General features: G+C 41.1%; 1 protein-coding gene across 1 annotated transcript in view; it reads right to left on the bottom strand.

The window, feature by feature from the left end:
- DGKB (diacylglycerol kinase beta) overlaps positions 1-23833 on the bottom strand; it is a 234611-nt gene that overhangs the window by 199417 nt on the left and 11361 nt on the right. The window contains exons 3-5 of the mRNA XM_048510484.1: positions 14146-14391; positions 7145-7221; positions 5683-5703 (exon numbers count right to left, since the gene is read on the bottom strand). Of these exons, the coding sequence (XP_048366441.1) occupies positions 5683-5703; positions 7145-7221; positions 14146-14215 (168 nt within the window). The 5' untranslated portion in view covers positions 14216-14391. The remainder of the gene's footprint in view (positions 1-5682; positions 5704-7144; positions 7222-14145; positions 14392-23833) is intronic.

Genomic DNA, 23833 nt, shown 5'->3' with positions numbered 1-23833 from the left:
CTAGCAGGCCCTGCCACGCGTTGCTGTGGCTCAGTCTGGTGAGGTGGAAAAGAAAGAAAAGGGGAAGCGAACGGTTCGAACATGTATCATTGCACAATGCTTGCAAGGGAGGGGAGGGGCAAGGGGCCCCTCGCTCCCCTCCCTCTCTCCCATTCCCTTGCATGGCACCCCGCCCCATCCCTCCCTAACGTTTCCCTTCCTCTGCTAGTGTGGGTGGGCCATGTCTAGGTGGCTGGCCCTGTTCCTTTCACTCCCTTCCCTTGCAGGCGAATTACCTAACTTAAAACACACTGGGAGGCATGAGCTACGTTTTATCAGAGTGTTTGGTCCAGCAAATCCCCAGACCCTCCCTCACCTTCCCCTTCCTCCGCTAGGGTGGGTGGGCCATGTCCAGATTGCGGGCCCCATCCCTTTCACTCCAGATGGCAGCAGTTGTCAAGGAAGGCATGGTTGGTTCTGGAGGGTTTTCCAGGCTGTGTGGCTGTGGTCTGGTAGATTTTGTTCCTAACGTTTCGCCTGCATCTGTGGCTGGCATCTTCAGAGGTGTATCACAGAGAAAAGTTTGTTTCTTACTGGGTCTAAGTGAGAAGGGAAAGTTTAGTGTGGTATATTGTCCATGTCCCAGGGTGGGGAACCAATCATTAACTGTTCGGGTGGAACTTGCTATGCAAAGGTGTGGTTGAGTGCATTGTATTGCAGATGGGGTTATCAGTCCATTTTTTTAAGTACTGGGAGCCAGGCCCTGCTAATCTTCAAAGTCTCTTCTTTCTTATTGAAATTGTCCTGGTGTTTGTGAATTTCAATGGCCTCCCTGTGCAATCTGACATAGTAGGCTTCTGAATGGTCCAGAATTTAAGAATTGCTTAACACATGTTCTGCAACTGCAGATTTTTCAGGATGGTTAAGCCAACAGTGTCTTTCGTGTTCCTTAATACAGGTCTGAATGCTGCGTTTTGTGGTTCCTCTGTAGACCTTTCCACAGCTACAGGGTATGCGATATACTCCTGCAGAAGTGAGGGGGTCTCTCTTGTCCTTTGCTGAGCGTAGCATCTGCTGTATTTTCCTGGTGGGTTTGAAAATGGTTTTGTAGGTAATGCTTTTTCATCAGTTTCCCTATTTGATCTGTGATTCCCTTGATGTATGGTAGAAATATTTTTCCTGCAGTAGACTGTTTCTCCTTAGTCCTCTTGGTTTCTCTTGGTCTTAAAGCTCTTCTGATTTCTGTTGTGGAGTAGCCATTAGCCTGCAGAGCCCAGCCTAGATGGTTGATTTCATCAGGGAGGAGATGAGGTTCACAGATTCGTTTTGCACAATCTGTCAGAGTTTTGATTATGCCCTTTTTCTGTTGTGGATGATGGTTGGAGTTTTTATGTAGATACCAGTCTCTGTGTGTCAGTTTTCTGTATACTGTGTGGCCCAGTTGGTGGTTGGGTCTGCGAAAGACCAAGACATCTAAAAAAGGCAGTTTCCCTTCTTTTTCAGTTTCTATGGTAAATTGTATGTTTGGGTGGATGCTGTTAAGGTGGTTCAGAAAATTCAGCAGTTCCTCCTCACCATGGCTCCAGATTGTAAAAGTGTCATCCACAAATCGGAACCAAGTTGCAGATTTCCTGGATGCTGTGTTGAGGGCTTCTTTCTCAAAATGTTCCATGTAAAAATTGGCTATCACTGGGCTGAGGGGGCTTCCCATGGCCACCCCATCGGTCTGCTCATAATAATCATTGTCCCCTTGGAAGTAGCTGGTTGTTAGGCAGTGTTGAAATAAAGCAGTGATGTCATCTGGAAACATTTGGCTGATGAGTGCAAGTGTGTCTTTCACTGGAACTTTGGTGAACAGTGAGACAACATTAAAGCTGATAAGTCTGTCGCTAGGGTTGAGATGGAGATTGCTAATTTTTTCAATGAAGTGGGCTGAGTCTTTAACATAATGCGCTGTGTGTCCAATGTGGCTTTGTAACTGTGAAGTCAAGAATTTTGCCAGTTCATATGTGGGGGAACCAATCGCACTCACAATAGGTCTGAGTGGGATGGATTCCTTGTGGATTTGGGGGAGTCCATATAACCGGGGTGGAAGCGCTTCTGACTTGCAGAGTCATTGGCATGTGTCTGGTTGAATGGAGGAGCTCTTAATCAATGTGATGGTTTGGTGAGTGAGTTTCTTGGTTGGGTCTTGTTTCAGTTTTTTGTATGTTGTGGGATTCAGGAGTTCTCTGATTTTTTCTTTATATTGTTCAGTCTTCATGATTACTGTTGCATTTCCCTTGTCTGCTGGAAGGATGATGATTTCTGGATCTGAGCTGAGATTCTTAATAGCATTTCTTTCCTTTCGTGTAATATTAGTGGGGGGAAGTTTTGCTTTTCGCAATATTCTTGCTGTTTCTCCTCTTAATTCCTCTGCTGTTTGCGTGGCTGGCAATGTCTTTCTCCATTTTTCTGTAGGTAAGGTTGTCAATTTTGTCCCAGTCCTGGCTTCTCATTTTTTGACTGATGTGGATGAGGAGAAGTAGTAACACCTTGTCTATGGCTGCAAGTTCTTTGCGGGTGGTGTGAATTCTCTCACGTACTAATGCACATTCCAGGCGGTCATATATACGGTTAGCCTGTGGGGATTTGAAAGTCCTTTTTGCTTTGAGAAAGGCTGGAATAGTCTGGAATAGTCTGGAATAGAAGGCATGTTTGTTTCCCTTGTATCAGAGGGTGTTGCTTTGACAGCCAGCAGATGGCGCTGTTGCGGAACAGAACTGTGGTTCCAACTGTCACAGTTGTGGCAGATTCACAATAACGGCCACAGTTGTGACATGTACACAACAGGATGTGTGGAAACAGTATGCAAACCTGGTCGCACGTGAGTGCGACATTGTGTGAAAATTTCAAAGCAATCGGTCCAGTAGTTTGGGAGTTCACTTGTCAGGAGAAAAACGAACTGTTAGATTTTTATATATATAGATGTCTGCGCCCATGTTTTATGCAAGCATAAGTTAGTATCACACCTCAGTTCCTTAAATGCACGAACAAGGGGAGAGTTAAAATGTTGCTGGGCTACCTACGGACAGCGTTGGTTCAGACATAGCATAAATGGGTCGGAGTCAGTCAAAAATTTCAACTAAAAGAAAAGGAGGTAGAATATCTGTGAATTTCCCCTTCCTGATCCAGACTTTTAATTTGCTGTTTGGTGAGGGGGTGCAAGAAAGATTTGCAGCCTTTGCACTCATGGATTACTGAACCCAACCCCCTACTGTTTCCCCTTTTTATATTGCTAAGCAAAAGGCTTATTTCAATAGCTCCAATTAATGATGACTTAACAAGAGTGGCTTGAGGCCACAATTTCTTGCTGCTGCATTGTGTATTGCTGGAACAGTTAATGCTTCTTATTTCCTCTTCATGAGTCTTTAAATAGATCACAACAAGCCACACGTCCCCAATGGGGCTTCCTGAATTTTTACATATTTTCACAGAACAGCAATGGTGGCAGTGGAACTGCCATTTAACTTTGCTTCATACTGTAGAGTCAGGCATGCAGGCATTGGGTAGCTTTGAGAACCCCTTTATTTTCTCCACTTAGTTTACTTGTTAGAACTGTTCTCTAAATGTTTTCTAAGCTTGAAAGTAGTATGAAAATTCTACATGTCAACAGAAGCACCAAAGAATACACAGCCAGTAATTGTACACATCCTTCATTCATAGTCAAGCATAATCTAATTATGCTTGTTGAGTTTTACACCAATGCCTACCCTCCCACTGGATAGCCCAATTTTATTCAGCCTATGTGAATTTTTGAGAAAGGGTAGTAGGCACCCCAAAAGGACTACCAAAAGAGGGAAGGCAGTCACAGAATGTTGGGTGGTTCCAAGCCGTGAATCTTGGGTTCTTTGGAAACACCCCTTGCTTCAAGATGACATACTTCCTCTGTGGCCCCAGGGAGTTTCCAAGTTCAACAATCTCAGAATGTCTGTGTCAAAATGGCCAAACCAAGAATGTGTAGTTGATGAGTCCGCCCAGAATGAGTTCCGTACTTCTCTAGTACATCAGCTGCTAGGGAGTAACTAGAAAGTCCTTTTGTTGTTGTTGTTTTGTTCTGTTCAGTTTTCCAGTTGAACACCCCATGTGCTTATACCAATGATTGTTTTCCAGTTAAAATGAGCAGTATGTCAAGGGTATTTGCATCTGCAGACTTGGCAGAATTCATCATCACACAAGCAGTCAAATCCCAACCATTGCTCATACATGGTCAGAACATACTGGATTTCTAAAACAGATGGAAACTGGAATTTACTCTGTCTTCCAATTCAGTTTGGGAACATACAAAAATGGCAACCTACTCCCTCCCTGCTAGGAAGTCATGATGGGTTAGACTTGGAAGAGTAATTTGCTGAAAACAGGGGCCCCAGTCACAGCTTACCCTCCGTTTAAACAGTATTCTTCCAAAGCAAGTTACTCTTCCCATCAGAATGGTAACATTTCTGGCTGGGTGACAGTGACCAGTGCAAAGGGGACAGGCATCTGAGTGCATATGCACAGGCAGGAACATTTGGCAAAAGATCATGTCAAAAGATCTGGCCATGCTTAAACATTTTCAAGTGCTTGACAGGAATGTTTACAAAATGTAGGTGGTTTAAGGCTGAGAATGGGGATTTACCTGATAATTATAACTTAGTTAAAATCTCTTTAAACATATGTTTAATTCATCTAGCTATCTAGCACACTGAAACCCAAGGGCTAATAGGTCATAGTAGCACATAAATGCAGAAGACACAGTATGCAAAGGTTCACCACTAAAAAAAGGCAAGGCATATGGGAAGTAAGTGCATGCAGGATAAAATTATTTCTGCAAATAAAAGTTGAATCAATCCCACCCACATCCTTAACTTTTAAAGAATTACTACCAGTAACAGTTACCCATACTTTCATACAAATGACTTACATCTGTCTTATCAAATCTCTCAAGCCCTCCTCAACCTAAACAGACCTATCCTTCAAAATGTGCTTGTTGGGGCAAAAGGGAACTGGTTTACCATATTACAGTCTGGAAGTCCAAGTAGGGTTGCCAGCCTGCAGATATCTCCAGACTTCAGAGGTAAATTCCCTTAGGCTCATTCCGCACATGCAGAATAATGCACTTTCAAACTGCTTTCAGTGCGCTTTGAAGCTGTGTGGAATCGCAAAATCCACTTGCAAACAGTTGTGAAAGTGGTTTGAAAACGCATTGTTTTGCGTGTGCGGAAGGGGCCTTAGAGAAAATGGCTTCTTTGGATAGAAGACTTTTTGGCATTATACCTCCCCTTCCCAAACCCCAAGCTCACTGGGTCTTACCACCCAATGTCCAGGAAATTATCAACAACCGTCCAAAGAAAGTGTTGACATCTTATTTCACAGAAAACAGCATAGCATAAGCATAAGCATTTTATTGTCATTGTGCACGCACAACGAAATTTACACTGGTTTCAATACTGGTTTCAATAAAGGTTACTCATCAGGCTCCCTACAATCTACATACATTATAAATAGTATTATTTGAGGTTACTATTAGTATACTTTACTCAAGTTTGCATGATCAAAAGAACACCACAGTATTTTCCATTAAATGTAATTACTCTTAAAACATGAGCGCTTTAGTGAAGTTTCACAATAGTAAATATAATTATTTAAATATCAGCAAAACCACCATCAAAGATGCATGCTTACTTGTTTAAGAATATCTTGCTTCTGGAATGCATGCAAAGAAAGAAAAACATTACACACATATTAATACATATTAATAATTTCTCCTCTTAGAATGACATTTTAATTTGGTTTGAGAGGTAAGCAATTAAAAAGATCTCTTAATAGATTTAAATGTGAAAAATAATCTAGAACAAAGTGGCATGAATTTTTATGGGGGTTTTGTCATGTAGCAAGAAGCAATAGCTTTAACCATTCACCAGTATAAACTTTTGTTTTATCATACAAGGATAATGGTTTAGATGTAGACTGAAGTTTCTGTTTATGCAGAGTGCTTCTGCCAGTAGAAAAGAGAATTCCTGCCTCTCCCTTTCTTGAAGCCCTTTGATCTTTTTAAAATGCTGGTCTTGGGGGACATGGAACCCTCAGGAAATGCATGAGAGGAAAACAGGGATCTGCAGAGGAAAGAGGGATGAGCTAGAAATTACCTTACACTTTGCATAGCGTATAATTCAGTATGGATCCAATTCTCTGAGGCCCCTTCTGCACACACAAAATAATGCGTTTTCAAACCACTTTCACAACTGTTTGCAAGTGGATTTTGCCATTCCACACAGCTTCAAAGAGCATTGAAAGCAGTTTGAAAGTGCATTATTCTGCATGTGCGGAATGAGCCTGAATAGCTGAGAACTCTAAAATTTATTTCCAAGGAACTGGCTGAGTGGATCTTCCTTCAATTTCTTTTTCAAAGAATTGAAACAGACTACATTTTTTTATGTCAAACAAACCTAATCTCTGAAATCCTTACATCCTCTAGATTTTATGAAAAATCAAGTTTACAAAAGTGGAGCTTCATGGATGTGTTAAGGATTTATTTCACATTTTTGTACCATTTTCAACTACTCATGATGGGCAAGAAAAATATACACATGCAACATTCTACATACACTCACCACCTTATTTAAACCATATTTTACAGGTGTTAGCACACCAGACATGGACAGGTGCTGCAGTAATTTCAAACACATGCATCTTATTCAAGTTAACTAAGATATCACATGAGTAAGTTCTTCTAGCTCCCCTGAGAAAATGCGGCCTTTTGAATCCAGACAGCAATAAAAAATGATAGTATTTATTCTGGAAGTTCCTCTGGGACTACGAAATGAGGCTCATTGTGCTATTTCTCCTCAATTTCTTTCCTTTGGTACAAGTGTATATTTACATATTGATAGCCCCTAGCTGTGAGATGCAAAAGTTTCTCATTCGTCTTTACAAGCATTCCACAATCACTTTTGCTGTTACTTGAAAGTGAACAACTGAATTGAAAGACATTAACTTGCCAAAATCCAATTTCCTATCTACTACATGACAAAGTGTCCTATGTTGTTGTTTTTTAATGAAAGGACAGTGGAAAAAGTTACTCTACAGAACATGAGTTTCCAGCAAGTAAAATAAAATTCAAACTTTGATAAGGAAGAAAAATTACCCCATCAGGATTGTACTTTGCTAGCACACCATTACCATGGAATTCCTCCAGAACATCCCTAATTTTCTTTGAGGAATCTGCAAAAACAAGGACAGAAGCCATGTATTTATTCATACCAAACTAATCAATGATCCTACATCCTAAATTCTATCAGTTCAGTTAGCAGTATTCTCTACAGCCAAGGCCCTTTTGCCAAGGAAAAAGTATTGTATAATAGAAGAACATAATTATTCAATGCACAAGCAGTTAAACACTCTTACATAGATTTAATTTAGGGCAGATCTACATGTTACTTGTAGTTTTATGAAGCATCCACTCACTTTGGTCTTATATAATGAAGCTATAAGACTGATTTTAATGGGGAAATCAGTGCAGGGAGTTAATTTCTCCAAACTTTTTCTACTTAAAAATCACAACCTGCTAGAGAAGAAGAGTTGTTTTTTATAGCCTACTTTTCTCTGCCAAATCTGGAAAAAGGGATCGCAAAGCAGCTTACAAGCCCCTTCTCTACCTCCCCCACACAAAAGGCACCATGAAGTAGGTGAGGCTGACAGAGTTCTTCTGTGACTAGTCCAGGGTAACCCAGCAGACCATGGGGAGAAGAAGGGAAACAAAACTAACTCTCCTGATTAGAGTCCACTGTTCTTAACCACTATACCCTGCTGGCTCTTGTAAAATTAGGGGTATTTGAATTTTTTTCACTGCAAGTGAAAAACCAGCTTGCATATTGCAACTTTCAGTGGGAATATACAATGGGGGGGATGTTAAATATGCTCCCTCTCCTTGTACACATTTCCCTCTAGCTGCATTCTGGAAAAAAGAACGGGTGGGGGAAAAGGTCCTGTAATTACATGTAGAGGGGAGTTTTCCTCCCAAATAATTATGCATATTAATCCTGTTCCCCAATTTTACTTAAATGTATTGATTGCTGTCTCTCCCTTCAAATCAGATTAAAGTTTTAGACCATATATACATGTCTGTATTTTTACACACAAACACATCTCCTTGACTTTTTTTCTTTGTCCTAATGTACTTACAGAGCACTAAAATGGCAGTGACTACTCACTGTCTCAACCCAAGCAAAGCCAAAATGTAAGGAGAAGAAGCAGGGTTTTAAAACAAAACACAGAAAAGAAACCCTATGAGAAAGCAATATATTTTACATAATCCAAATAAGGAACAGCAGGAAAGGAAGCAAAGCTAGATGAACCATATGGGGCATGTTTTGTAAAATTAAACAAGAAACAACATTAAAAGTATGCAAGTTGTTAAGAACCAAAAAATTAAACAGGACCGTTCATGAATGCTGGAAATGCAAAATTGCTTTAAGGATATCACATATTAGGAAATGAATATTCGGATGATAACTATTATTTCTGTATATTTGCTGAGAACAACCCAGTATTACTCTTGCTGGCTATGCAAAACGTTGTGGTTTAATATTAAAGATAGGCCCTTTGGATTTAATTTGTTAGTAGTTACCGAAATTGACCTTAGTGGAAAGTGAATATAGTCTCAGAAGATTGCTTATTTCAATCTTGGCCAGTGTCTGAGATGGAAAGAATGAATATTGGAGAGAGAATACATTGAAGGGCAAAATTTAGTTTGTAGCTTCCTGGTATACAATGTTTGGCAATCAGCAAAAATAACTCCTCATCCTTAATAACCTAGAATTAGCCTGTTCTGATTATTGAAGGTTGAGATTGGGGAATGCACAAGAGGAACAGGGAAAATAAAACTGAAGCCCTCACTGACTCTGGGCTCCATATGGAGCATGGAGACGGCGGGTGGTGCAGAGCTGCACACCAAGCTCAACCCAGCTGAACCCAGCATGTAGCTTTGCTGATGAAGCCTGATGCCTCGGGGCTCATCTGAACCCGGAAGCAGCTCTGTGCCCATCACTGCTGCAGCGTCTAGGCTCCACACGGGGCTCAGAGGCAACCACTGTAGTCCTGGAGTCAAAGTAAGTGGGGGGAGATGGGAAGGAAGAATTGGAGGATAGTAAAATTCAGATGTAGGACTAATAGACATGGTTTTTTTCAGGAATCCCGATATTCCCAATATGTGACTTCAGGAATATCCAAGCTTATTAAAAAAATCAGGTCCATTAGATCTAAATCCAGATTTCTCTCTCTCTCTCTCTCTCTCTCTCTCTCTCTCTCTCTCTCTCTCTCTCTCTCTCAATATGGATATCACTGGTTTAGAGATACACTGCTTTGGATATACCTACCACAGCTGATAAGCCTGAGCGGACATAAAGCTCTCCTGGCCAAGGCCACCTTCACAATCACAGATGAAGGTTGGGATTCAGGAGCAGATTGGCAGTTGGCTATTCTATTGTAAACCTAGTCCTAGATCAACTTTGCTTGCCAATACATGTCTCGTATCCTGAGCATGTTCAACTTTGCTTTGATCCAGCCCTGCTTGAACTCCAGAAATGGATTCAGGGTATCCAAATTATGTATGTACAATATGAAATAAAACTATTCAATAGGCGAAGATGATAAAGTTATACACACACACAAACATTATTCTACTTAAACAGAAGAATACAAAGATCTAATTGTAAAGAGAATGTTTGTTCAAGCCCTGTTCACAGGTTCACAAGTCCTGTCTCAAGGGCCACTACTGGATATCTACACCCTTAAATAAACTGTATGCATGAAAAAAAAACATGCAACTTTGATCAGTAGAGTTGGAAAACATGAGAAACAACCATATGATCTGGGTTTAAATGTACACATCTTACTGGGTTTAAATGTACACATCCCTCCTTTTTTTCAGGTGATATTAGAAAATTTGTGGGAAGGAATGTTCTTGCTCTCCTATCTGGGTGAGACAATTATCATCTGATATAGGCCACAGAGTACAGCCCAAACCAAATAAATCAGACACATTTAAAATTCCATTGGCTTTTGAAAATACTACTGAAGTTTTTCTTATATACCCTAGAGTTTGAAAAAGTCCAAGCAGAATGAAGATCATGCGAGAACACTTAGATAAATATAATTTTAATGTAGTTGCTCAAATAGAAACATTAATTGCCAAACCTATATTTTGGACCAAGATGCATGCCTTCACCTCAATTCTTTCTAATCGCATTTACTTGACAATGACTTCATCATTTAAAGTGGAACTTACTTGCAACTTGCAAATTGAGATCAATCCTAGATATAATTAAACCTCTATAAATACCACTAAAGGCAATGAGATGTGCCCGATACAGCAAAACAGCTGCATTAAGCAGAAAATCATTCCTTTTTGTTTGTTTTCATTTAACACATAGGCCATTTAGACACTAATGACTCCCCATGGGTTTGCAGTATTTTGAAATGAAGTTTTTTTCCCCCAGGGCATCAGGAAATCCAGTACCCACTCCACTTTCCCCTTGCCTTGTTCCTAGCATCAACTATGGGGCAGAAATTACTGTCTTCAGAATATCTGACTTTTGATGGCCTGGGTTTCTGCTTAGTCCCATGACATCATGGGTTGTTGTTTTTATTATTATTACATGCAGTTGATTTTGTTACTATAAACCTCACCAATTTCACAGAGCAACCAGTTTGATTTGTAGCTCAGTTGAGAATTTGCTTTCCTATGCTTTCCTATGTTCAATCTTATTTCTAATATGAAAAGATAGAGATCTGGCAGTAGGTGATCTCTTCCAGAGACAGTGGAAAGAGTTTGCCAGTCGTAGTAGACAATAGTGCTCTAGACAAGCCAATGATCTGACTTAGCAGAAGGCAATTCCCTGTACTTTGGTAAACTCTTGAATGCTGACCATAAATAAAACACAAACCAAATAGATGACACAAGCAATGGCTAATAAAAACCTATATCCAGAATATGCCAGTCATTTTGAGAGCATTTCTTTTGTTTTAAAAAATTATGGTCTGTAATTAAAAGCTTAAAGAGTTTGTCATTACAAGCTCAAACCAGAACTCATAGTGCATAAAAAGTCAAAACAAAAACTCACTCAAGATCATTGCTCAAGATTCAAAGCCAAACCAGACTTGGCACCAAAAGATTCATAACTGGAAATTCCAATTGTGGGGACGGGCCAGAATGTCTATAAATTTGTATTTAATCAAGAAATGTGGATTCTGTTTAGAACCAAAGATGCAAAGAATCAAAATGGGAGCTTCTGTATGAGTGACTAGAAGCCTGCATTTTTGCAGCAGGTCAAAAGGAATGTTACCAGCTTGTCAGTGATTATGCAGGCAAGCGAAGATAACATCTTTAGGATCTTGTCACTGAGGGCCAACGTGACAGCAGAAATATGCAATTTATAACTTTGGTTTTTGGGTTAGACATGAATGTGATTAGTTAAATAAGGAAAAAGTGTTTTTCTATTTATGTTGCATGAACACAGAAATGATAATGAGAGATTCACATTTACTTGTATTTCACTATAATTCTATTGTGTTAGAATCAATGTATGTAAAATCTTTTAAATGTTTTAACATTTCAAACTGGGGAACAGGGAAGGTTTATGATCCTAAGGAATCCTGCATACCTTAAAGACATATCTTTCTCTGGGAGCAATACTAAGAAAACGGGTTTTTCTTGGAGACAGAGGCTAGCTTTATGGCTCCCCTTTGCATATGGGCAGGGAGGGCCATAAGCTAACAGCATGCAGTGTTTGAGTAACAGAAGGAATGTAATACGTAGAATAAGAGGCTGTCTTCATGTGACCAGGAGATAGCTCTATCCAATGAGAATTTTAAGGTACATGCTTGTAGCACGTGAAAGAGGTATGGATCATGTACGTGAAACGTAAGGGGATGAATTGTGTGACATCTGTACTCTTTGCATCTATAAAAACTAAGGTTCTTCATATGGAGGGCGTGTCTCTTTTGAGAGCCACCCGGGAGGGATAACCTTCTGTAACTTTCTAAATTCTGTGTCTATAAAATTGGTCCTTTGTATGAAGTGTGGGTGCCTCTTACCCTTAAGAGGACACCCTGGTCAGATACTTATGCTGTCCAGTAAACTTATCTTCTGTTTCAAAATTGCTTCCTGGGTATTTTCTAATTTTAAGTTTTTCTTAAACTAATTCTGCTGTGTAGGACCAGAGACGCGGTCCTGGCCCCACACAATCTTTTTTGCAACGTGACATCTATCTTTCACATTCTATGTGATACGGCAAATTAGAGCTGACCCAGCTTTTTCGGTCAGGATAATGTATGGGAATATAAGGCCCAGTGCCATTGTCAGTACTGGCACAGAGCACTAGAGTTGGTAAAGTTGCCTTTGTGTATTTCCAGATCAAATGGCTCAAGTGTCCCTTATTTACTTATTTACATTGGTATCCCAACTTTTCTTATTGAGACTCAAAACACATTACAAACACAACAGGGCTGTCCAATCAATCAGAAACCCACTAAAACATGGTAACATCTGAGTTTAAAAGAAAAGATTCCTAGTAAAATGATATTCAACAGGCATGGGATTGAAGAACTAGAAGGGGGGGAAATCCCTAATATAGATCAACCCTAATCTGGTCAATTGCTCTACTCCCTCTGCAAGAAAGCCACCCTGAACAATTCTCTTGCCTATTCCTAGAGATATAAGGATGGATCACAGAACTAATAAAGATATCCATTTCCATAAATTGCTTTTATTGAATCTAGTCCATTATGTAACTACATCTGATGATTAGAACTGACAAAAAATAGATTATTTTCTGTCATAGTTCCAAAGATGTCAAGGCATCAATATTTTGTATTCTACACAGATTAATTCGACTGCATCACTTAAGCAACAGCTTCTTCTCTCCTGCACTGAAGCATTAAGATGCCCGAATCAGGTGAGAATATTTCCAGGGTGATGTCATAGACATTAGAAACTGTGCCTCTTTGTCTGTTCATTTCTTCTCAAAGCAAATACTTAGCAACCCTCAGGAACTGCAGATATTTATAGTCAAGCTGAACAAAACTACTATTTTTTTTAAGAAGCGTTGTCAGCAGGCTGAAAATGGCTGGAGGGGGAGAAGAGTATACCTGGACTCAGTGTACTAAAAAAAATGGCCCACACCAAATGAATTTCCTGTTAGTTGCCAGTTCCAGAAATGTATAGTTGATAGCAAGCCTTTACTGGCATAAAGCAGTACAACAATAATAGAAATGTATAGGTTTATTCCAGCAACATCACCCAATCATACATGCTAATTCTTGGACAACTTTCTACTCACTCCTTCTTTGAGTCCTTTAGCCTTTTGGTTGTCTGCCATCCTGACTCCTGTCTGATTATTCTCTGTACTAGCTAATGTCTTACCTTCTGTTTCTTCTGAGTTTCTTTGATCATGGGATACATTTTGGATTCAAGTGAATGCTGTTTGTGGGGCTGATGTGTTGATACTACCCTGTTTCCCCAAAAATAAGACATCCTCTGAAAATAAGACGTAGTAGAGGTTTTGCTGAAGTGCTAAATATAAAACATCCCCCGAAAGTTAGATGTAGCAAAGTTTTTGTTTGGAAGCATGCCCATCAAACAGAACACCAGAGGATGCAGTTGTGGAGCGAAAAAATAAGACATCCCCTGAAAATAAGACATAGCACATCTTTGGGAGCAAAAATTAATATAAGACACTGACTTATTTTCGGGGAAACACGGTATAGGGGAATGTGATTTCAAAAGCTCCATGTGAATATTCATGCATTGTTCCATTGAGAAAAAAATAAAGGACAAAACTACTGTAAATGTGGGAATAGGACCAGCTAATTAGGATATTCTGGCTAAACATGTGTAGGCAATTGTCAGAAGATTTTGTACGTGGTGCCCACAGCAGGTAGAGTTGAGGATGTAATGTGATGCTCTGGGAATTTCCCCTGATCTATAGGACAAATACCACAGAGACTTCAGAGACTAAGGGGAAAGGCTTTTAAAACTTATGCCAGTGAATTGACACTCTTTTTTTTTTACAGTTTATCGTTGTACATGTTTGGAAATACTGAAATCATCCAAAAAATTATACAAAAAAGTTTCAAAGGTTTACTTACATTCAGCATACTTCTGAAGCTGAGAGAACTCTGAAGGACTGAGGTTAGCCCACTTTTCCTGATTTGTCATAATGATGTTGAAGTGCAGTTTTACATACCAGGCAGCTGTGTTCCTTGGTCCAAGAGGCAGTTCAAATACCTTTAGACACTTGGCAGTTTGGATTCTCAATGATAGGGCATTTGAGTAGAATGAAACCAGTGGGTACTAACTTTTAGATGTTTTCTAGCACCAATGACTATTCAACACTGTAAAGAGAGGAAGAAAACCCACAATTTAAGGTGCAAAACCCCCAAATTGTCACAACATTTTATAGACTGGTTTTTAACATTTTATATTATCAGCATTACAAAGAATTGCTATGTTGAAAACTTAGTGACAACTGAAGATTTGTGGTTCTTGGATGGAACATGTCATAATGTGTCGCAGAAGATTGATCCTTGATACCAGCTTTCGCATTAGAGATTAAAAACTACCACACTGCTTATTGTTTCAAGGGGCGGTTCCCCATGGTCAAAAAATTGTGTGATACTCATGGTAAAAGTCCAGGTTTGGGCAAGGAGTCCACATGGCTTCAGTGCTGAACTTGGCTCCATCCTGGCCTTGGTGCACACTCTCCCCCTCATCCCGCATTTTTCAAAAAGTGGCAAGAAGGTACACCTTTTTGAAAAATGCGGACTGAGGCGGCACCGGTGGGGAGGTAGCAGAATTTATTTTTCCCATCCTAGGAGGCAAGCACCAATCTGAGCACAGTGGGCTGGGCACAGAGGACGTGAAGGGTTTTTTTTGTGCTGGTCGTGGCTTTGTAGGCATGAACGTGAAAAGAGAAGTAGAGCTAGTGCAGAGTGTACATACCAACAAAGCTGTACAGCCAAAAAGTTTTTTAAAAAGAACTTCTTATGTTTCTACAAAGCTGCGCAGCCAGAATTAAAAAAAAACTTTCTCAAGCAGAGGGGAGGGGCCGTGGGGTCGCGTTCCCACCCCTACGCAACAGCCAATCAGAAAGAGCCTCAGAGCAGATTGCGGGCTCGTGGAAATAGTTACAGGTTTTGATTAACTTTGACCCCCTCAACAGATGCACGCTGTGGTGAGGAGACAGAGACTGGGATGAAAAAGTGCTGTATCTTATGGAACCGGGGGGAACAAGGTTTTTTTCTCAGTAGGGATTCGCCCAAGGTTGGATACCAATATTTACACCCATATAAGTTATATCTTCCATAATCCCAAATTGCTGAGTGCCAAGTATAGATTTTTTCCTCAAAGATTACTATCATTTGGATCAATCTTCTGCGACACATTATGACATGTTGAGATAATGACCACTTGCGACACATTATGACATGTTGAGATAATGACCACTTGAGCTCAATAGGATTGAAGCCTGCTAAATAATATATGGTAGATAGCCTATTTTTATTTATTTATTCTTATTAATCTACTTATCTGTGTACTTATTTCCTACCCATCACCAAAATCCTTGGGAGGGGTAAAATCATAAAATACCATAAAACAACCTTAAAATTATCATAAAAACTATTTTAGAAGCCATCCCATGCCCCATCCTAACCCTCCTAAAAATACATAATCAACCATCCCCCATAATACTCCCTAACACATTTCAAAAATTAGGCTAGGACATAACCAATAGAGCACTGGTATGGCGATAGCAGGTACCAAATAAAAGGGAATATAAGGGAAGAGGAGGGGGAGAGGCACCACCAGGAGGGATCATCCATATACTCAGGTACAGATGGTGGTCTTGGCCAGGCACTTAAACTCTTGTAGAATCAGCACCTGACAGACCTCCAGGGGGAGAATGTTCCAAAGTACCAGAGTCACTGCAGAGAAGGCCCCCCAGGCAGCCCCCATCCCCCAATTCTCAAAAGGCAATGAAGCTGCCAGGTAAGCCACCTCACCCCCCACCCTCACTGATCTCAGAACCCGGTCAGGTCTACATGAAAGGAGGCATGCTCCCAGATATATAGGGCCCACTGCTACCCTTCTGGAACCTGCCATTGACGTAGGAGGAGAACCACCATAATATGGTGCCTCCCACTCCCAGACCCAGCAGCTGGTCCAGGAGGATACTGTGTACTTCAAGTATAACACTTATGATTCCTAATATTTTTGTGTTAGCAATAACCCAATCCACATCATGGAGGCAATTGGGAACAGTGCTGCTGTTGCACTGCCCCATGGCCTTCAGAGGCTTTCCAGAGATGCAGGGAGGGAAAAAACAGCAAACCACATACCCCGCCTCTGGAAAGTCTTCCACTTTGCCCAATCGACCTACACCACCCAAAAGGGTGGCAAAAGTCCAGGCATGGGGCTGTGGCATAACTGATTGAAAACCCCAGGTGGGAGCCAAATAATGCTGGCTCTTCCCCCAGACTTTTACAGCGGCAGGGCAGAGGGCTGCAAACCTATGTATCTGGCCCTCTGCCAGAACATTTGCACCTTGCACCAGTGGAATGGCCACAGGTGCTGGTGCAAGGCTGCGGCAGCTCCTTAGGTAGGTCCACCCCACCCCGCTGAATTGGTCTGCCCAAGTCATAAGTCAGAGAATATTATTTTTATAATTTAAACAGAATATAGTAATATAAGATAGATAAGTTTATTTAAATTCATATTTAAATATTAAATTCCAAAACTCATAATTAAACATACTGACATTGTAAGCATGCTCTACCGGAAAGGGAGGCGGTGTTTTTATATACAGAAAGTCATGAGCCTTAAATATGCATAAAGAAGTGCTGAATAAGCTTCAAAGCAAGACAACAGTATCCACAATATACAAATCAAAAAAGGACAAAGAGCACTACCGAATTCAACATTATACTACTGGTTTTCACCATTGCCATATTTGCTTATTTTCAAATGTCCCAAATCTAGACTCGCACAAAAAGCTTCTACACCACTGGAAATTTTCCCCTATTTAACATTCAAATCAGACGTTAAGTTGCCAAACAACAAGCTCAACTGGCACCTTCTCTATCTAAATTGCATTATTTTCTCCTATATGCCAACTGGTTATGTTGAGACATTAAAAGATTCAATAAATAAAGGAACAAACTGCTATAATTCTTGAAAAGGATTCTGGCAAAGACTCTCCATCCACACTAGCCCATTGATACAAATGCTAATGTGAAATGGTCAAGTTTAGCCTTGGTGATTCAGTCAATCCAAATCAACAGGAAAAAAATGCCAGAAAAAAACCTTAGTGGGTTTTTTTTCTGGTTTTTACTTTACTGATAAAATTGGCAGAGCTGAATAGCCTGGAGGTCAATTTATTGGCTTTTAGACAGCACAAGAGAGGAGAGAGGCTGCGGTCCTCTGTGATAGGCTAAGTAGCCTGACATGAAAGATCCCCCCACCTCTGCTGTCCCAGCACTTTTTGGGCTAGGACAGCAGAGGTGGGGGAGAGGAGCTGTGAGGAGGGAAGGCAACATAATCCTACAAGTAGGATCATGCCCCCCACCTTGTTTTACAAGGCTTGCAGGCCTTGGAAAGTAGGGTAGAGGGAAAAGCCTGCATGATCTTGTTTTCCAAGGCTTGAAGACCCTGTAAAGCAGGATGGCGAGAAAAGGCAGCTTGATCCTGCTTGTGGGAGGGAGCGTGGTCCCATCCACCAAACAGGATAGTGCCCTCCACCCTGCTTTCCAAGGCTTGTGGGCCTTGGAAAGCAGGACAGGGGGAGAAAGCAGCCTCAACTTGCTTGTAGGAGGGAGAACGCTCCCTCCCACATGCAGGATCGCTCTCTCCACCCCTGCTTTTCAAGCCTTTCAGGGCTTGGAAAGCACTGGGGGGAGGCAATTCTGTCCCCCTGCTGTTTCCCAAGCCCGCTAGAGATTAGGAAATGGGGTGGGGGGAGAGAACTGACATAATTTTTTAACCTGAATATTTTTGGTAGGTGCCAAATAGCGTCAGTGGATATCGGCTGTATTGGGTTGTATTTGGCTTTACTGAATCAAAATTCCTGAGGCTGAAATTTACAGATAGAAACTATCAGTGGTCAATCATAGTCAAGTTGTCTTTCAAAAGGAGATTCTGCATATTTATTAACTCTCCATCGAAAACTGCACTAGTTTACAAAATATAAAACAAAACAAAGTGAAGCTATTAGAATAGCAACATATTTTATTTACTCTCTTTGTTATAGCAAATTACTCCCTCATGTTATGTACCATAGTTTCATCACGTCACCATATAAAATAAGCCATATCACATCAGCTATGCTGCAGCAATGTAGAATTTCAGCTTTCCCAGAGTATAGATCAGTGATGGCGAACCTTTTTGAGACCGAGTGCCCAAATTACAACCCAAAACCCACTTATTTATCACAACACGTGATAAGTGCCAACACAACAATTTAACCTGAATAGTGAGGTTTTAGTTTAGAAAAACAGTTGGATCCGAGTAAGCTTGGTGGTAGTCGGTGGCTTTGCTTTGAAGCAACCGTGCAACTTTTCCAACGGGTGAATCACGACCCTAGGAGGGTTTACTCAGAAGCAAGCCCCATTGCCAGCAACCGAGCTTACTCCCAGGTAAAGGGTCGCGTTTTAGTTCTTAGCAGAAAAATCAGTGGGGTTTAACAGCGCTTAACAGGGTAACCTACACTGCTTTCCCAAAACTAGGTCTTAGGTTTAATGCTAATAATTGAGCCCAACCACCAAGGCCAGCCTAGATGTATGTGTGTGGGGTGTGTGTGTGTGTGTGACTCTGCTTGCACATGCCCACAGTAAGGGCTCTGAGTGCCACCTCTGGCATCTGTGCCATAGGTTCGACATAACTGGTATAGATGCAGCTTGCAAAACTCAGTCCTATTGATATTTAAGTGAAAAAACTTTTCTATTCCTTTGCTATGTTAAATGAGAAAGGTCTATCTATCCATTACACCTTTGCTGTATTCTGTTCTCTTTATGTTCTCTTCATGACTCTCTTGATACCTGCACTACTATATCATAGAGATCCTAGCCATGAGGGTACCAATTCTACCAGTGCAACCCTGAACAGGATTACACCTTTCTAAATCTATTCAACCCAATGGATCTAGACAGATGAAACTGTGCTTAGGATGCAAATTACAGTGTAAATTACTGTGATCTCAGAAGAACCACAGACAATTTTTTAATCCAACTGTGTAGCAATAGTGGGGGATATTACTTAGGGAAACTGAATATGATGGACATTTTTATTCTGAACTTTATTGAGTTCATGAGCAAGCTCCAGTTTAGCCAAAACAATTCTGCTACATTCCATGGCCTTTGGAATGACAGCTCCTGGGTACAAATAAGTTGTACATTTTTAAAGCCTTTCGAGAGGACAGGCTAACAGCACTTTCTGTTTATAAAGTAGGATTTTGTGTGTGCGTGTGTACTCCATAAGAGGGGCATTGAAAAAAAACTAAGACAAATTAGACTTGGAGTATTCTTTTTAGTAGAATAAAGTGTGAAAAGGCAAGTACAAGTCAGTATTTTCAAGCATCAGATACTGGATTAAGCAATAAAAGAAAAAAGGAATAAAATGAGAAAGAGAAGGACAATATAGTTCCATTTAATTAAGGGTAATGCTGAATAATGCCTGTTTTAACAGATGATCATCAGTGATAGCAACATGTCGTGAAGAAAAAAGTTAAAGACCAAAACTGTCAATTTTCTGTATCGTAAAACTGTCAATTTTCTGTATCGAAAATTTTTTCTGTATCATAAAACAAGCAGTCCAAGATGAAAAGGTCATGAAAAACTTTTAATGATGACTGGCATTTAATAAATCCCAAGTGGATTAAATTTTAACTGAAGACAACTTGTTTTTAAATGGTTATTTCAGGTAATTTATTATAGTCTACACCTAATAACATTACAACTGCTAATAGGATTACTAATTGTATTAGGCTCTCTAAGCTTTAATTTCTATATGTGGCCTTTAGTAACAGCTGCTGCAGCAATTTAATAAAAGTTATTTAATTTGAACAAGGTAGCTTCAGCATAAGTATCATTGGTATGTAGGACTGCCAGTCCTTTCAGCTGCAAAGCCTGGGAGCTTTGAGAGGCAGGGCCTGGGAGAGGGGAATACTGATGGTGCTGTGATATCAGTTCCTGATGATCACGCAGATGTGAAATCAGAGCCCTGCTGCCATAGACCCCCTGCATGTGGCTCTCCAGGAATTCCTTCATTCTCTTTGGTAAAAACCGTGGGAGGCTGTGACATCATTCACCTCACTTCTCCTGATACTCACTTGATCAAGCATGAGCAAATGAGGGTGGGGAAGGAGCTTGCTCACAACAGGGGACAAATGGTAAGCCTACTGGTATGTCAATAGCTGATTAGAAAGCAATGGATAGACCAGAGGAAAGCAACGGATTGGAAGAGACATTCTTTTAGACTTATGAATACCATTTTGTTAAATATAGCAGCTTTGTTTACCAACACACATATAACAGGAATAATAACCAAAGCCCAACAAATGATTTTGTAACATGCTTGTTCTGTTCCCCGAGCAAAACTGTTTCTGGTGCCCTGTGCCTGGCCAGAACAGAGTGGGAGAGTCACAAGCAAGGTTTAACAGTTCAAACACAAGGTTTAATATTTAGAAGAATGGAGACCCTAACTCCTCCCAGGGTCTGCTTAAAATAAAAGTACTTGCTTGACTGAACAGTAGAAGCTGTAGACTTTTGTTCTTTCTTTGACCTCTTCCAGGAAAGTCCACTTTTTAAAGTTCCTGAGTCTTTATCAGGCTACTATTCTCTGTAAACCTCAACTTTGTGCTCTCAGTACACCTTTGACGTGGCAAAACGCTGCTGCCTCCTAACTCCTTGGGCACCTGTACTGAACTGAACTGAGTTAAACAGGGGCATTGCTGGGAGATAAAAGAAAGACTGCCTTTTGGGAAACTTCTTAAAGGGACAGGGGCTAACTAAAATTCCCTCCCTTAGGAGACTATACAGAAGACTAAACCCATTACTAGCTATGGGAAACTTATACTTAACAATGAAAATAATAAAGGCTTCTGTGGCAGCCTGACAATGCTTACAAAACAGTTGAGCACCACCCTCACTACTTGACCATTACCACTCTGACTCCAACCATTTAGCAACAAGACTTTTGTTTCCTAGCTAGGGACTTATTAGCTAAGAATCTAATCTAATCTAATCTCGAGCCCTTTGGGGATGAGGCGGCCTATAAACTTACTTACTTACTTACTTACTTACTTACTTACTTACTTACTTACTTACTTACTTAATTAATTAATTAATTAATTAATAATGATGAAAATGAGATGTACGTGTACTGCCAGTATGATATTGGCTTTTTCTGCACAGCACAAATAAATTGTCTTGAGGATGTAGAAAGAAGCATTTGGGGGAAGAACTCCATACAACTTTCCCCCTCAATACATCTTCATGGTTTTTTTTTCAGCTGAACCCATTGTATTCTGAAAACTAAACTATTACTAAACTAGTGATCTTTTCCCCAAAGATGGCTTCAAGACATTTCCTGCTGGTGGTGTGGAGCTCAGGAAACATTTCTCTCAGCCAGTTTCAAAGCTCTCCTACACTTGCACCTACCATTTTCTGCCACCGCAGTAATCCTCCATGCCACCTGCCATTTCCTGAAGGTTTCCTCTCCTTGCATTGCAGCCATCCACCAAAAAACATAGTTTTTTCTGGCATTTCCAAGAACAAATCATTTTCTTCATTCTTTATTTTCAGTGAGGTCTCTTCGAAGCTACAAAGACCTGATATGAGAATTGCAGTCGAATCGCCAGGCAAAACTATGTTTATTCATGTAGTTAAAATGCTGAAATGGTAGGAAACTATGATGCAAGCAGAAAAAACACCCTTGGAAAACGTTCAGCAAATGATGTGTTGCATAGAGTAACTCTGAAGTGGCAGAAAATGGCAGGAAAAAATGTTTTCCCTGGCAATGCTTTGGCCGTTTCCGCACGGGCGGAATATGGCGGCATGGGGACGGCAAAAACGCCGTCCCCAGGCTGCCATTCGCACAGGGGGCGCAGCTGCATCGCAGCCGCGCCGCCCTCGCGCCACCCGCCCAACCGCCGCGAAGCCGGCGTTTCCCAGTGCACTTAGAAGCGTACTTGTTGGGGACACGCCGCCTTGAAGCCGCTGCCGAGCGAACGGCAGCGGCTTCAAGACGCCTCCCCCCCACTCCCTCCCGGCACTTACCTTGTCCCCGGGCCTCCCGCGCGTCGCTGAGGCCTGGGGACACCCCCCCCCCTGCCCTGCGCCGCTGGAGCAGGCGCACAGGGCCGGGGGGCGTGTCCCCAGGCCTCGGCGACGTGCCGGAGGCCCGGGGACACGCCGGGTCGGCCGGGCACCAGCACTCCGCAGCGCCGGCGTTCCGGCTCTTTTCAGGACCATCCATGCAGACGGTCCCAGCGTCGTCGGGTCGGCGCGAAATGCGCTGACCTAGCCGCTTCCGCCTCCATGCGGAAACGGCCTTTGTTTTTTCTTGCTGTGTGGACAACAAAAGTGAAAATGGTTCTTTCTATAGTATCTGCAAGATGTTTTATTTTTGTTGTGCAGAAAACAGACAATAAGGAAGGAAATTAAATGCTTGGAGGCATTTTCAGTAAGGATCAAGAACTCCAAGCTCTATGTTGCTTTTTTGGACCCTAAGGGAGCTTTCAATTCTATACCCAGAGACCTCCTCTGGAGGAAGTTGTAGTCTCTGGGTTTGATGGCAGACTAATCACTCTGGTTAAAGCTTTACATACAAACACATCTTGTCAGGTCAAATGTAATCATCTAGGATCTCACCCCTCTAATACCAACCAATAAAGGGGTGAAACAAGGGTGTGTTCTCGCACCAACATTATTTAATCTCTACCTGAGTGATTTGCCTGCTGCTCTTTTAGCTCCTGATGCTCATGAGCCATCTCTAGGGACTTCCAAAATGCCTATTTTACTTTTCGCAGATGATGCAGTTCTACTTTCACATTCTCAAGTAGGTTTAATGCATTTACTCAAAAGTTGCCAATATTATTGAAATGACAACTTAGTCCTGAACTATTCTAAATCCAAAGTCTATGGCTCATTCCGCACATGCAGAATAATACACTTTCAAACTGCTTTCAGTGCTCTTTGAAGCTGTGCAGAATGGCAAAATCCACTTGCAAACAGTTGTGAAAGTGGTTTGAAAACGCATTATTTTGCATGTGCGGAAGGGGCCTTAGTTTCCTCAAACTCATGGCGCCTCCTCAAACAGCCTCTCAACAACCACCGTTTGGAGCAAGTGAAAACTTTCAAATATTTAAACCTTAATTACCATCATAAGGCCGACTGGACGCAACATAGAAATAAAGCGATAGAACTGCGTAAAACCACCAGCAATGCTATCCTTCACTTCTTCTACAACAAGGGACATAGATATATTCCAGTGACTTTAAAGATCTTTAATGCCAAAATCTGTCAACAGCTTGTTTATGGTATCCCATTATGGATTCAAGCATGGAACATCAAAATTGAGAAAATTCAATCTAGGTTCCTATACAGAATTTTTGGAATCCCCCATTCTGTGCCCTATGCTGCCTTGTGCTTAGAAGCAGCCAGCATTTGATGGAAACCAGAGTTTGGTGTCTCATCTTCAAGTTTTGGCTACGAATTTGCTATAACAAAGAGGATTCTAGCTTTACTTCTCATGCTCTCACCTTCCTTAATTCAACAGGCTGGT

The sequence above is a fragment of the Sphaerodactylus townsendi genome, linkage group LG11 (assembly GCF_021028975.2).
Source record: "Sphaerodactylus townsendi isolate TG3544 linkage group LG11, MPM_Stown_v2.3, whole genome shotgun sequence".
NCBI classification, from domain to species: domain Eukaryota; kingdom Metazoa; phylum Chordata; class Lepidosauria; order Squamata; family Sphaerodactylidae; genus Sphaerodactylus; species Sphaerodactylus townsendi.
This window is presented reverse-complemented; position numbering and strand designations above follow the sequence as displayed.